General features: G+C 35.2%; 1 protein-coding gene across 1 annotated transcript in view; it reads right to left on the reverse strand.

The window, feature by feature from the left end:
• LOC122516259 (nuclear transcription factor Y subunit alpha-like) overlaps positions 1-17,253 on the reverse strand; it is a 31,200-nt gene that overhangs the window by 1,193 nt on the left and 12,754 nt on the right. The window contains exons 2-3 of the mRNA XM_043633935.1: positions 4,732-4,898; positions 93-296 (exon numbers count right to left, since the gene is read on the reverse strand). Coding sequence (XP_043489870.1) covers positions 93-296; positions 4,732-4,898 — 371 coding nt within the window. The remainder of the gene's footprint in view (positions 1-92; positions 297-4,731; positions 4,899-17,253) is intronic.

Consider the following 17,253-nt stretch of genomic DNA (forward strand, 5'->3'; position numbering starts at 1 on the left):
AAACAAAAATTGTCGAAATAAACATATTAGAAACTCTTTCGATTAAAATCATAATCCTTCCAATTCGAAGTTAATTCGTTTTTCTTGCCTACCTTGGCGGCGAGTTTTCGTTGTTGACGTTCAAGTGCCTTCAGCAATTTCTTTTGCCGCCTCTCGCGTTCTTTTCTCCTCAATTCTTCGGGTGGTATAGGTTCCCCGCTGCAACTCTGAGGATGAGCGTTGTGCGCCGGCCTACCTGGTCCCTTCTTCGTGTGTTCCTTTTTCCTCCACTTAGCTCTTCGGTTTTGAAACCAAACCTGAAATCAACCAAAACAAAACGATCTTTTTATATACAATTAACCCCATAGAAAAAAATCTTCTTTAATTTCTTCCTACGTGTTTGCAAATTTTGTTATATTTTAAAATGTAAATCAGTTATCTCTCTAACAGCTGAATCTCTTTATTTTCTTTAGTTTCAACAAAAGATTTATAAAATTACGAGAGAAGAAGAGGTACACCAATGCTTGTCTCTCTTACTGTTGAACGAAGGACCAACGACCCCCGAGGGTGTTCTGATACATCAAGAACGCTAACCCTTTGCTCGTGTTCGCGTGAATATTCGCGTAGCGTGAAGCACGATTTAGGGATGGCGTGCGGAGTCAACGTGTGCAAGAAAAGGAAGAGGACAGGGGAATGGGAAAAGAGAGGAGAGAGGGAATGAGAAGAAAATAGAGAGAGAGAGAAAGAGAAAGAGAAGAGAATAATGGAGAAGAGAGAAAGAGAAAACGAATACAAGGCTCGCGCGTAGGAGGCGGTCGGAGGAGAGAGGGATGAAGACATTAGTTGCGAGGGTTGGCCAATACGTGGCGCTGCTCTCACACGCAACCAAAGATCAATAGCCCCCTTCGACCGCTGAAACACCTTCATCACGTCGTACGCCTTTATGACTTCTCCCGACCATCATCTCTAATCGTGCGTTCTCTACTACAATTTGCTCGACAACGCTGGAATTTCAGGAACACCGGTTAAAATGTCCTCATAAATTTCCTCTCTACCTGTCTTTCTCCCCCTTTTTCCTATTTCCTATTTTCTGTCTCTTTTTTTCCAAAAGAGATCATCGAAGAGGGAAATTCGTTTTTCCGTTTTAAAATGACAATAAGTAATTATTAGTTAACGTGATTAGTTCGAGTCAAATGTTTATCTGTATATAGCATATATAATAATGCCAAATATAAGACGTATTATATAAATAAACAAAAAATATTAGGGTGAACCAAAAGTTCGTGAGTTTATTGTGTTGTAAATTGTATTATAAACTGCATAACGAATTGTTTTTTGTAAAATTTATCTTTGGAAATGTTAATTTAAAAAACGCACGAACATTTGTTTCCGCTCTAATAATACCACAAAATATGTTAATAAAAATATAATAAAAAACAATAATAAAAAATTTGCAAATGTTTGTTTAACGATCGAACGAAATCTAATCAACATCTTGAATATAATTAATAATATTTTCTATCTCTCTCTCCTATGCGTGTATATTAATATTTAAAAAAAAAATGTAAGTACAGTAAGTGAGATTAATTGATTAGATCAGGAAGATTGGTTTAAAATCGATTTGTAATTAAAACAATTAATCAATACGGGGTACTACATTCTTCTATCGATCGATCGGCCAAGCGAGAGTACGGATTATGTAAATTCATTTCACATTTTCGCGTGGGTATGCGAATACAGACGACCGATAATTATCGGCACTTCCGTGCACACGAAGGAACGAAGGAACGAACGAATGAACGAACGAAGGAACGAACGAACGAACGAAGAAGAGCATTAGGAGAAATCGGTATGGGTGCAGCTGTGGCTTGTTAAGAGTGATGCGTGGGAAAGCGTTAGCGTAAGGTTATTACCGTTACATGTCAGAAACTATCGCTTAACGATAACGTCTAACAAACTGTTCTACGACCAATCACACGTCAGGAAAATACCAGTGGCATCCTCTTTCGTGTTTCCCCCTAATACACGGCGCTTTTATAGCTATCTTTAAACGATAACTTCGTGTCTTTCGTTCTAATCGTGAAATTATTGAAAAAAGAAAAAAAGAAAAAAAGAAACAAGAAAAAAGAAAACCCGAAAGAAAACAAAGGTCTTCGTTGTAGATAAATCACAAAAAAGTATATAGATATAATATATGGTATATGGTTTGTACACATAAATAGTATAAAAATAAATGACCATTAATACGAATGTTAAATATTACAAATGTTACATGAGAAACCCAAAGAAAAAAAGAAAAAAGAAATGAAAAGAAATGATAATAAATCGTTTGAAATTTGTTGTATGCTTCTTTTCACGAATCCTTTAAAGTGCTCCCGGGTTTTAGTCGATTCTACGATGTCATCCGCTTATCTCTCTCTTTCTCTCTCTATACGTGACAATATTTTTTAAACGCTCGTCTAAAAGCACCCGTATTTCGTGGGGTTATCTATCGCGGGGATCGTGTCTATCTAATCTAAAAGAACCGTTTCCCATCGCGGTGATGTGTCCCTTTCTCGAAGAGAGAGAGAGAGAGAGAGAAAGAGAAAGAGAGGAACACCGGCTGTGTGACACCATGTCACCAGTTTAGGTTATCATTCACGATCTCATTCGTTCTATTTCTCTCACTGATTATTGCTCTTACAGATTTATATTTAATACTATTCAAGTATAATATAAATTTATTTGATATTATATATTTAACGAAACGTTAAACAATTTTTCCACCTTTTTTTTTGTAATCATCTTTAAATTATCGTATTGAATCCAATGTTATTATATTTTAAATAAATATCTAATCTTATGTATATTATATTTCTGATAAATTTAATTAACGAACATAATCGTTTTAAATATATACTTCCGTCGTGATTCAAAAAACATATATTTCCTTTGTAGATATTTTCGAGCAGAAGTTGAACGAAAGCTGCCGCCCGAAGCGTGTCTAAGCGCGTAAATTTAAATATCCTTGGTTAAGAAGGGCCTGGTAGTAAGGGGAGGGGTAGAGTCCTTTGGTAGATCAGCCGTGAAATTAAGGGTCCACCCTAAGGTTGGTTCTCTTCTCTGATGGAGAGGATCGATTGGAGGACCTCTTTGATAGAGAGAAAGGAACACGTTTGATATTTAATAACTTTTTATATGACTTTTTTATTAATGACATCGAATTTACGAAAAAAATTCTTTTCGAACTACACAACCTTATAATGAATATAAATTAACATTATTTCGGGATTTATATATAATTTACGATAGTATCGTATGCGCGTGTACGCGTATTTTATTTGAGAATTAATTCGTATAAGAAAAATTATATCAATAAGCGATAAAAATATATAAGTGCAGAAAGTATATATAACATATTTACCGATTTTAATAATTAACGTAATTTCATTCTCGTAATTATCTTTCTCTCTCTTTTATAAGTAAAAATGAAATATTAATTGGTAATAATAAAAATATTATTCATAATAAATGGATACTGGAATAGAACGTAATAATAGGAAGATAAAATTGACGTTGAATAATGGAAAGTTAGTAGTTCTCTTTTCGTCGATAGGCTACCTTAAACATCCATAGAGCACGGTCATTATTTAAATAGAGACGATCGATTTGAAGAAGGGACGAGGGTGCTTTATACGAGATAGATCTCTTTCGGTTTAGCACCCTCGAAACATATTTGACCGGGATTCGGGTGTGCTTTTCTTTCTTCAGAGTTAACCGCATTCAGAATGTAGCAGATGGACTAACTACCCCCATGAGAGAAAAAGAAGAAGAAGTGGAGGAAGAGAAAGAGAAAGAGAAAGATAGTCAGGCCAAGGGGCAAAGGTTGCTTTCGCGGAGCCACCCCCGACGTCTGTCGAACATCAACCCCTCGAAACACGATTCTGAAGTGACTTTAAATTTCGTCCGTATCGCAAAGACCGATCTCGAAGTGTAGTGTCTATAAACGAAAAATACGCCAACGTAAAGAGCGTCGTCGAATCGACGCTGTTCTATTTCTTTCTTTCTTTCTCTCTTTCTCTCTCTCTCTCTCTCTTTCCCTTTCGCATTATGAAAATGGCCGAATAAAGTTACGTTTTCTTTACGTCATAACTTCCCCTCATACATACGTATCTAAAACCTTAACGATTTTTTTATATGACAAGCATTTGTCTTGTTTCCCTTTCTTTTTCTTTTCTTTTCTTTCTTTTTTTCTTTACGGTCCGTTCAAATATTTGTATACTCGTGATACGTAAAAAGAAAAATATACTAATCCTTGTTAGACCAATTATCTTGGTGCAACGTGAAGAAACGAAAGTTATAAAAAATAATGTATCCATCTAACACGAATAATAAGGAATTTTTCGGCAGACACACACCCGTATAGTATTATTATTATTTATCTATAAGTTTTAAATACCGTCTACAAAGTATCACAGTCAGTTGGGGAGAAGGGAGACCCTTCCCCCCGAAAGGCCGGTTACTTTACAAACTATATATTAAGCTTTAACGTTGATACGAGCTTAAATACTTTGTATTCAAAGACCCGACACCTGCGGAAGAATATATTTTATCGTCGGCTACTACTCGCGCGGCGGTTAAGAGGATCATCTCTTTTAAGAAAAAAAAAATAAGTTGTCTCTTGGTATTCTGATCAGGCTAATAATCTCTAAAAGGGAGCAAAAAAGTAAAAAGAAAAAAATGAAAGAAGGAAGGAGTAATAAAAGTACTCACAGCTACGCGGCTTTCTTTAAGTTCAAGTCTGACTGCCAGGGCTTCTCGCATAAATACATCGGGATAATGACTCGACAGGAACGCATGTTCTAATTCCTCCAGTTGCCAGCTACTAAAGTTCGTCCTGCTCCTTCGTCTTTTGCTACCACCTTCGTCGGATTCACCGCCTGAAACGAAAAAGAAACCAAAAAAAAAACGCCATTGTCGTTAACGTGTAAAAATAGGCCTGCGTAATTAAACTAAACGATCGAACTTAACACGCTCGTTCGTTCATCAATTAGGGTTACCAAAAAAATCTCGTGTGTTTATTAACTGAATAATTATTGTTATTGAGTAAAATAACAAACAAACAAATACACACGCACACACACAATTTATTTAATAGTTATTTTTATAAAAAACATACACGAATAAATTATCATTCGATATCAATATTGTCAATTGTTCGCGTTTTTTAAAAGATTAATTTAACATCGAACAGACAGTAATGTCATTTTTGGAAATATCTGTGTTGTACGATCGTTGGATATAAAAATTTGTGTGTATACAATGTATAAATACATAATATTACGTTGAATAGATTTTAATGCTAATAGAGATAGCACTAGGAATAGGTAATCGAATCAATTTTTATCCGAAAGGAATTTATGAGAACGCTGACCCCGTCGCCGAAAAGACCACTTTCTTATAAATGCTTACGGTGCTTTGAAAAAGGTTCTCCACCGAAGAAAGACGTTTCGTGAGTCGCATGTCCGACTCCAACAACCTCGTGCTATGTCTGCCTTCCATAAACGAAGGAAGACGTTTGAATCAAGAATCCGAGGCCTTATCTGGAGGAAAATAGTCGACGAACACATGGAGCACAACCATCATACACCGATATACCCTCTCCTTTAACCACCCCACCGCAAACCCCATACCACCTTTAACAACCACCACCACTCTCCCAATCTTCTCTCTTTTTCTCTATTTGTGCAGATAAAGCGAAATACGAATCTGAAATCTCGACATATTGAATAAACATAGAATTTCAGTGATTTTACGAGAATGTTCCAGCATCCGGTAGGTTCGGTATCTTCCTCGGGGATCTGCCAGTCCCGGTGATCGTTTCGTTTCTTCTATCCTTATTCTTCCTTGTATTACAGCAAATCTCTTTTACCCGTACTCATATATATATACAATATCTACATATGTATGCTAATATACCAGGGAACATACGGAATTGAATAAAAGATCGGGAATTATGATTGACTTGGCAATACTTGACCGGGAGAGAATTCTTATCTTAATCGATATATGTATATATATTTATGTATACGTATATTATTTCGTATACGTGTAATATGTGCATTTGTGTATTTAGGCATATATATAAGAATGAACGATGAAACGGGAAAGGAAAAAGACGACGAAAGGAGAATCCCTTTCTCTTTCTCGAAATTCCATGCTCGATCACGAAAATAGACCGTTATGAAACAAAACTCGTAGTATTATCGTTCGACTTTATTGCGTGTTCGTGAATATGCCATCAGAATAATAAAGTTTTTATATCCTCCGGTTAGTGCGAACTTAATTGTTGTTACTTTATTTTCTTACGAATTAATTCTTTTACGAAATAGATCCAATTTTGGTTAGATTATATTATCTTTAATTGTTTTGACCTCGAAAATACGGATAAATAAGAAAATTGCATTTAAACAACGACTGAAATAATATATCAACACGTTGAATAAAAAATAAATCACTAAGAAATTCACGAACACCGTAACCATTAAATACACATACTTAATAACTTTGATAATAAGATGATAATAAAATAATTTATAAAATTGACAAATAATTTACATAAATGCAATGAAAATCGATGTAAGTATATCTGCTCGAACTTTTAATTTTCAAATTACCCTCAGGTTTAACTCGTACGGGGGAGAATCTTTCGCATTACGTATTCCATAGATGTTCATCGAGGTTAATTTTTTGATATTTTTTTTTCAACGTTGCGACAATGATTTACGAAAATTTATGACTGCTCAGTAATTATGTTAAACGGAATAAAAGAAGAAGAACACGATCTGATCAAGAAAAGCTTGAAACTAGTAATATATAACACGATCGTCGGAATAAATTCATAGATCTTTCAAAGTTTAATAAAAGCGCGACACTCGTTTATCTATTCTTTATTACTAGCATTCCACGTCACCCTCTATTATTATCATGGAGAGGTAATTACCGAGAATACCGATAAACATTGTAGGTTGCATAGGCCGGCGTTAAATAATTTATGAGATAACGAGTTAAACAATCTTCTTGTAATGGTCGTCTTCCCGTTCGGCCATTTTCCGTGAAAGTTACCAACCGATCGTTCTCAACTCATGGCAAATTATTTCTTCTCTTTTTTTTTGTTATTTCCTTTTTTTCCTTTTTATTCGTGAAAACAGAAGAGGAGGAAGTCGCTTCGACGATGGGTAATACACCCAACGAATGATGAATCGAACACAGTGTATAATGAATCGACTAATTTCATAGTCATTTTCGAGTACAACCCGCAAGGCTATCGAGTTTTTAAGAACAACTTACTTTTACATTTTTTTCATCTTTCCTAAATACCATCTTTCTTTCCCTACATATTAGTAATAGTTATAGGATGAATAATTGAATCGGTTTAAGCGTACAAATTACATCATCCTCTTCAATGTTTCATTAATTTACCCTAAGAGAAACATGCATTAATTAATTTATTCTATATAGTATCCCTTCCCCATTCCTTTAAAATGAAATGTATTGCGTTGCATGGACAAATTCGTGTCGAATTTTAAATAAGATAAATATTTAATATATGTACGTTTTATATAATAAACTAGACTAGATTATTTAAAAATGGTTATTTAATTGTTGTAATTATGTTTCCCCCAAAAAAAAGAAAAAAAAATAATCCAATTAGGTGTATTTATATAAGATATGACTCGTACAAATAGCTACGAAACGAAATTCATAATGTATTACGAAACACATCGAAGTCCGTTCTAAAACGATAAAGTGTTGATTGCGAAAGATAATAAGAAACATTGGCGGTTATGGTTGCGGGTGATACGAGAATTCGAATATTTCTACGACCAGAAGTGGATTCAATTTCGTTGCCGTCGAATTAAAAGGAACGAGGCAAAACCTTTCTGCAAAACCTTGCCAGTTTCACTTCACTTTCGTAGCCTTTACAATCCGCAGTTTTACGATGTCATTCGTTTTCCGAGTATCTGCTCCTACTCTCATGAAATTCCTCAACTCCTTTTTCATAGCTGACCGTCATTTTCGCGAACACGCTGGAATACGGCGTATTCCAGCGTGTTGGATAAAGAAGAAAGAGAATAAATTCGGTCGTTAAACCAACGAACGAGCAAGTTCTTTGAAGAAATTGCCAAAGTTCTCTCGCATTTCGGGCCAAGTCTCGTTTCGTGACTACGAGCCACCATGATTTATCGACTCTTCGACTGATCTCTTTCCCCTTCACCCTTCTAATTCGTTACTTTCAAAAGATAGTTTAATTATTGCTAGAATCAACTTCTCTCTTTCTCTCTCTCTTTCTCTCTTTCTCTCTCTCAAGCAAAATCCTCTTTTTCTCCTTGACATGAACTGCGTCAGAATTAATCTAACGAGATCTAATATAATCATCTTTGGAATCTCTCAATTTAAAAGCCGATGTTTGTTGACCTTTAACATTATTCCTCGTTTGTTTCGAGAACGATCAATGCAAATTTATTCCCTTCGATGTAACACATTGAGTAATACGAACTATGATTTATTAATACTTGAAAATAAAAATAAAAGTAAAAGATATGACAAATTATTTAAGATTTAATAATCAAAAATAAAAAATTTCTAATTTTTCCTCGTGAAATATCTCTGTGTTTGTAAAATTTATTTAATTTATTTATCGAACATAATATTGTATATTTCCCAATGATTTAATACGTTCCAGAGAAGAGAGGTCAACGTTTAGTTTGAAAAAAAAAATAAAAAAAAAAAAACAATTTCTCGTGTGTGTATATAATATTCGAATTTAATGAATAGCTTCGGAAACGCGCGGACCTATACATACATCGGCCAATTAAGATCTAACGTCTGCGTAAAATCATGTAGGTAAAATGAGCGCGTATATACCCATAAACATCGCCGAAAGGAAGGAAAGAAAAAAAATCATCGTGTCGCTCATTAATCAACGTAATTAGATACGATTTATTCCCAAGGCGTTTTGCTCGAACCGTGGTAACCGAGGATGGATATCGATCGGTTCCTCTTCGTTATTGATAATCCGTAATTCATAATATATACTCGACTGGAGATCGTGCACGGTGGCAGCTTGAAGGATTATCCTACTTAATAATAAAGAATACTCTTCGTAAATACCGCGTATAAGTACGCGTTTAGAATTAGTTCTTATGTTAATTTCAAAATATGTCCCTTCTTCCTACGAACGATAACGTTCATTATTATTTTGAAATTTTATTACGACGTATTATAATCTCTCTCTCTCTCTCTATTTTCTGTTTTTTCTTTTTTTAATAATATAAATATATGTATGTATGTGAATAAACACGATTAACCTTACGGAACTCTAAATCTTTTTTCGTGTTATTAAAAAAAAAAAAAAGAAATAATATAAGACAAGATTTATACAAGTAAACGTAAGTTATGCTGAATGTAATTTATACTTATTATTAGAAAAAACATATTAACCTTCGAACACGATCAGGATCATTAATTTTATGCGTGAATAACATGAAATGTGACTTTTATAAAAGAAAAAAAAAGAAGTATAAATACGCAAATGTGTTTATTAAAAATTGCATATTATTATTTATTGAGAGAATTCATAAAACAACACGATGACACATGAAAATGATTGTAAGCAATTAAATTGACACGAAAAGAAATCAAGAATGATAATAAAAATCTAAATATAGGTATATATATCTTATGACACAGGTGAATATTGTGGCAAGAAAGATGTAAGAAAGAGATTATGTCAGGAATATGATCGTTAAAAGGATTCGACGAAATCTCTCATACCGAAATAAAAATATATTCTTTTTATTTCGCGAGTATCCAGACGAAGATGTCGGTGTAATAAAACGACGAACAGAACAGAGAACAGAACAGAACGACGATGTTCGCGCAGGGTCGCGTGTGTCGTTAAGGGAACCCAACGCAGTGGTAACGTATCATCATACGATTATGCCACGCGAAAAAGCCCGCACGTCGTCGCGTACTAACAACTCACCTTATTTTGTCCAGGCATGCAACGTATGAGTAGGGTAGGTAGGTATCCACCTACAAGGTGCAATCATAAATTCATTTCCTTTTGCGAACTTCTTCCTTTTCATTTTTCCCCTACCCCCCGCCCCCACCACCCCAAATTTTTCCCCAAAAAGATAAAAAGCACCATCATTTTGGCAATAATAATAATAATAATAATAATATTAGGGCGAACCAAAAGTTCGTATGTTTTAAAATGAATATTTCCAAAATAAATTTTACAAAAACAATCCATTATGCGGTTTAGAACACAATAAACGCATGAGCTTTTGGTTCACCCTAATATAAAAACAATAAAAAGAATAAGTGGATTTAATTTAATCGAACCGATAAAATCACGGTAACCTACCATCAATCGTTTTTCCGTTAAAACTTAAAGATAAAAAGAAGAAAAACCGTTGAAACATTTTATCGAGTATCATTAAAAGCATACAATTAAATCGTAAATTGCTAATTATCTTATAACTTCAAGAATAAATAATGAGATATGAGTAAGATATTGGAAAGAAGACAGACAAGTTGAGAAGTAAGAATGAAGTTACTATTAACATGACTCGATTCACATCTCACAAGAAGACATATCGTCTTTGAAGACAGCGAAACTTTGGTGATGATGGTGGTTATATCTAGTGGTGGCAGGTTGTTTCAGGCAAACTGCGGAATGGCGTGCTCGCTTAAGACATTTAATGAGCCTCCTTGTCTTTACGCACTTACATATATATATATATATGTTATATTGATAGACGGTGAGAAATCTACACAGGTATACACAGGTAGGTATATACGTATACTCAAACTTGGATGAGAATGATAGGTACACATGCGTGTACACCATCATACACACACACGCATACACGCACATTCGAAATAACGTGCAATTAAATTGAAATTATACCCGAGTAGCAGCAGCAGCAGCAGCATATCGACGGAACGCTTTCGCCTTTTACGTGCTATCTTGACGTCTTTTTGACAGGAACAACCGGTCCCATGGTTTGTGTGCACGTTTGTTGCGCACGCGCAAAAAAGGGAAAAGGATATATAGAAAAATGGCAAGGTGCCCTTTTATCGTTCCTACGAACTCTTCTTCATACGTAATACAAGAAACTCGGATATATCTTTATTATTTTTTCAATTTTATCTTGGTTTTTATGACATCACGCTTATAATCCAACGTAAGACGTAAAATGATACCTGTGAAAGAAGAGTCGGAGGAAGGGGATGGGATGAGGGGTGGTGGTGTTCTCTCAAGGATAAGAAATGAAAAGTAATGCAACGGATGGACGTCATAATGATACGTCAAGCATTCGTGAGAGTGAAACGTAATTCTGAATTATAATTATACTCTAGACGAGATCTAATTTCCTCGCTGGAGTAAATTGAATACAATTTTGTTGCTCCTCTTACGTTCCAGAATTGATTTTTCAATCTTGAACGTTCGTAGCTCGCGGACAATGAATTATAGAGTGAGTGAGAGTCCAACGAAAAAAAAAAAAAAATCCAAATTTCAATGTAATATGATTTCTGGGAGAAATTATATTATACGTTCGCATTATGCGTTCGTTCTCTATCTCTCTCTCTCTCTCTCTCTCTCTCTCTCTCTCTCTCTCTCTCTCTCTCTTCTCTTTCACGCACTATGTTACGGCCTTCTCTAATTACGCACCAGCCAAAAACCGAATTGAGTTGTGAATGCAACTTTTAATAAAAGAACCCTTGATGGACTGTCCGTTCCTGTGGCGCGGTATAACATGCAATTAAATTGTAATTACAACGCGGCCCGGGCCCAACGCGTCAAGAACGCCGAATATTTCCATACCGCAGTTTCCAACCCCGCCTGCCTCTCGTTTTACTCTTTCTTTCTATCTATATTTACTATATCATATCTCTTTCCCCTCCTATCATTTCTTCCAATCATTTTCTTTCACCGAATACGGGACGTTATAGTTTCTGACACCCGTACGTAATGGCATCGAATATGATAGTTAATAAAAAATGTATTCTATTCTATTCTCGATAATGTTTTGCTTTATTAAAATTAACATATTTCTACATCATCTTTCGTATATTTTCCTTTTATTTAATTAGCTCGAGACAGATGGGAACCGTGGTGGTAGCAACATTGTCTTTAATTTACCTACCTTCTCTAATTTACCTGACAATTTTGCTCAGACGTTATAATGACATTTACGAGATATGTAATTCAGAAAGTGAATTCGAGTTTCGTAATCACGGACTCTCAGTGAACTAAGACTGGACGAGTGACTTCCAGAAAGCAACAAACCCCCTCATTTAGAGGGTAGTCTCTTGTTAAGTGAGAGTCAACGACGTCATTAGCGTTAGGAACGACATCCTGACACCCTTGAGACCGGCACTTTCTACCTGAAACATAGCACGAACTTTCCAGGTGTTCTCTGTTCACGAGTAAACATAGACAATCTTTCACAACGATACATATGTACATTCATATACACGTACACACACGCATATAGAATATTTTGTAGAATTTAGATCGAGAAACTGGAAAGATCGTCGTTTCTATTTTATAAGAAAAGTATAATAATACTAAATAATTGTTATTGTCATGATATCTTTACATATTAGGAACACAAATGTTACAAATTATTTATCATCTCAAGTAGAGTATCATATTTGGTATCTTAAACTTGAAACGTGAATCGAAAAATTAGAAAAGTCTCGTCACTTTTATTTTATTAATAAAATTATATTAAATAAATATATCGTTCATATCATGATAACTTTTCATATTAAGTGCATAAGCTGAAAACATATTTGGTATATTGTGAATAATAAATATTCAATAAACGAAGATTACTAATCGAACTTTACGCGACAAACATTTGGTTCGTTGAAATTGTTACACGTAGGTAGGTGTAGATATATTACTTGGATGCTACAGAACAAGAGCTCACGGTTATCGGACTCGAGAAATTAATATTGCTAAAGCGCGATGAATCAATGTTGAAGGGGAATACAATAGAAGGGATAATATAGCAATATACGAGAGAGAGAGAATTAGCACAGAATGCATCCCACGCTACGATACCACGCAAAGGTTAATGCATACGATCTTTCATGATGATTTTCTTTGTTCGAATTATTTTCATACTTTTCCAATTTCGAAAATAATTCCTTGCCAAGAGAAAATCCGAAAGGTCTATCTTATTTATTAGACTTTTTGTACTTATCAAATACAATATTATTAATATCAACATATTCATACGATTTAATAAGCATACGAAACAAATTAAAATGAGACATATAATATATCAAATACACCTATTCAAAATCTTGTCTAAAACAATCTTTAAACAATTTATTAATTCCTCCTAAACCTAAAATGTCCATAAAAATTATCATTATATTTATATATAAATCCTCAAATAAAATCTTAAAAAAAAATATACAACCTGTCCGTCATTTAACAAAGATCATTAATACGATCTTAATTATAGAAACGTTAACCGGAACGGTAAAGCAGTTCTTCGTCTATTAAAATCTTCCTGCAGAGTAATACGATCCACCCTCTATATTTTTTCTTTTTCTCTTTCCCCCTCACATACATACATACATACAAACAAACATACATACATACACACAATCGGTAGCAGTATACCGGGTTTTCCAACGATGAGCGAGAAGGTAGTAGGACCCAAGAAAAAAGGGGGTTAATAAAGTAATTTAACCGACGCGAGAGAGTGATAAAAGACACGGAATAGAACGGGAGAAAGGGTGGTTAGGGTGGTAAGGTTCTCGCTCGCTTGCTCGCACTCTCGCCAATGTAAGAAGGAGGAGATGGTGGAGAAGGAGAAGAAATGGAGGGAGGAATGAACAAGATTATTAAGCTGTAAGGCGTTAACTGGCATAAGGCGTCGGTAGGTGGATACGTTGCTTGCGTGCCAGACTGACTGCATTTGCATCTAGACGCCATCAATCCTCCTGACGCCCGGTTACACTCCCCTCCACCACCACCCTCCCCCTTTAGCAATCCTGCAGGGCCCTTCTCTCAGAGTCCTTCTTTCTCTCTCTCTTTCTCTCTCTCTCTCTCTCTCTCTAAGTTTTTATTTTGTTCTTTCTTTCTCTTACTCTTTCTTTCTTTCTTTCTTTTTCTTTTTCTATCTATCTTTCCTTACGTTGCCCCAGGTTACACGTTCTCGTCTCTTCGCGGCCCTGACGAGAACCGAATTAAATATCTTTCTCTCTTTTTTATTTTGTCCTTTTTATCTTCATTTTAATCTCTTACTATTCCTTTAACTCACTCTCATTCTCTGTAATAATAATCGGACTATTTTCTCGTTCCCCGATCGTTCTCGGAGAAAACGCGAAACTTACAGTGAACGTAAGAAATCTTTTTTTCTTTTTATACGAGAAACCTCTTGTGTTTTAACTGTGTGTATAATTCTTTCATGATTCTTTAACTGAGAGAGATTGTATCGATGTTTTCTTTTTTTCTTTTTTCTTCTTTCCTTTTTTTTTTTATCGCGAATTAATCGAACCGCCGCGCGCACACAAGTCAGATGGTAATTTTCAATTGCTCACAAACCGTGCGTATAATTGAATGCCTTTTAAGGAAGATTTCTTGTCAATAATTGAAATCATTGATTATATTCAAGAGACGTTTACGTTTACATTATTCTTTATTTCTTTTTTATATTTAATTCGTGAGATTCTTGTCCGATTAAATTATGACGAATATTATTTTTTCCTTTCTTTTCTTTTGTCCTTGTTTTTCTGCCCTTTTTAACATCGAGTACAAGGAAACAATCAAATAAAAAGCGTATCGAATGAAAAACAAAAATAAAAGAAAAAAATTATATTTATGCGTGTATATTAAAACAAAGAAAGGAGGAGAAGTAAAAAGAATATGTCAAAGAGGCGTAATTAAAATATAAAGATCGTTCATGTAGATAGTAAAAGCAAAACCATATTCGTGACAGGTGCAACAGTAAGGCATGATCGAACGACGAACGTCACTCACGATACTTTTAATTCCTCTTAATGAATACCTTCGATTGCTTGTTATATCTTAAGAATCGCGATGCGGGCAAACATTTCACTCTTTTTTCTTATATATATATATATATTCCGATACAAACATATTACGTTTCAAACGAAACGATTATCAATCATTATATTCGTATGCGAGTGAAACGAACGTAAAACATGACAATTTCTATACGATCGTTATTAAATGTTAGTTACGGTCGAATATTATTTTTCTTATTTTATTACCCAGTTTCACGTTATATCAGTCAACAGCGTCATTATATTATCATGATCAATTCTTGTTCGATGTTAGATACAAAACATTGTAAGTTTGACGTAATGGTTTCATGAATAAGGCTTATCGAATGAAAAACGATAATCTCTTAAGATAAAACTAAACGGAAATGGAAAAAAAAAGCAAAAGAAAAATAACAAAAAATAAATATAAATAAGCAATATCAATAAATAACGTCGGATATTATTAAGTTTATGATAAAATCCGACTGTTGCCTTCAAATTCTCATCATAGAGAATTTCTGATTTGATCTTCCTTTTCGTTTTTTTCATTTCAAATTTTATCGTAGAAGTTATTACGAGTAAAGTGGAAAGGGGCAGGGGGAGGGGGGAGGGGGACAGGGAGAGGTAAATAAAAGAAGAAGGATGAATTTAACGATTATCATCATAATTACTTAATAATCCTTTAGGTGGACGCATTCGCGATAGGTCGAAAGAATTCTTTAAACGATCCTATAGAGTGGTACTAGATATAAAATGTTGTTATGTATCACGTCTCGATCGTATCGACAAAAAAAGAAAAGAAGCAAAAAAAAAGGAGCTGTCGAATGTTTTTCTCCGATGCAGAAAAAGTTGAAAAAAATATAAGAAAGTCGAAAAAAGGATGGGGATAAGGTAGTAGTAGTAGTCCCACGGCAATGTAACAGTCCCAGCAGCATCAGCATCAGCAGGAGCACCAGGAGTAGTATCAGCAGCAACACTAACCAGCAGCAGCAGCAGCACCAAGCAGCAGCAGAAACAGGAACAGCAACAGCAAAACAGCAGCTCGTCGAACGAGCTGGCCTAAGGAAGGCAACGTAAAAGGTCTTCGCATAATACGGGTAGCCCTTGAAATCGACGGGCTGCCATCCGATAAGAAGGTTTACAGATACGATCTACAAGCAGCCTGGTTAATTATATATTAATACCTTCGCGTGCAATCCTTGGCTGCGTATGCCTGGCGTTAAGGGACGAGTGAGACGAGATCTTTACCCTTTTTTCTCTCTGACTCTCTTTCTCTCTCTCTCTTTCTCTTTTCTAAAGATAGTCTAATCTTCGAGAATAAATAGAGAAAGAATAAAAGAGAGATAGCTGGAGGGTGTCGAGAAAACTGGGCAATGGCGAAAAGAATCTATCGAAGAAGGGTGGACCATTTCGTTCGTTCTGTTCGTTTCTTTCGTTTCTTTCGTTCATGGCATACCTCCTCTTCTTCTTCTTCTTACATTTTTCGAGCGTAAAATTGAGACGTCGTTATTCCGTTGGGCAACACACGCGAACAACGCCAGGGCACACGCAACAAGACTCTCTAAGAAAGACCTGACTGTGAGATAGAAACACTTTTCTTTGATCACGAAGATCGTTTTCTTCGTTCCTTTTCTTTATTCTTTATTTTTTTATTTTTTTTTTTTTATTTTTTTTTTACTTATTCTTCTTCTTTTTCTTCTCCTTCTTCTTCTTCTTCGTTTTATTCTTATCCTTATTCTTCTCTCTTTCCACCGGCTCTAGGAAAGATCGATTCCGAGCTCTCGATTGAAGGACTCGATCACGCTCGATCATTTGCCTTTTGCATGATGAATCGCCATCGGGATCCGGTTTATCGAACGTTGCTAATATTAATCCTTACCAACAGCCGTCTCCTTTTAAACCACGAGAACACGTGGTTATTTTTTCTTTTATTTTCGCGGAAGATCGAAAACAGATGAGATGAGATGAGATGAGATGAGATTGTTAAACGTTTCCAAACTGTATCGAATCAACGGATACACGGCAAAAGAGAAAAACCCTTTGGTTTTGGTACTTCCCTTTTATTTCATAGCCCCACCCTTCCCCTCTTCTCCTCACCCCACCCCACCCCACCGCCAAGAAAAAAGCCGGTTTCTTTCTACGTGTTCCGGTGGTATAAAAATTAACGACATTCCTGACAGCATAATTTGTACC

This window comes from Polistes fuscatus, unplaced genomic scaffold (assembly GCF_010416935.1).
Source record: "Polistes fuscatus isolate 324 unplaced genomic scaffold, CU_Pfus_HIC Scaffold2, whole genome shotgun sequence".
In the NCBI taxonomy this organism is placed as follows: Eukaryota; Metazoa; Arthropoda; class Insecta; order Hymenoptera; family Vespidae; genus Polistes; species Polistes fuscatus.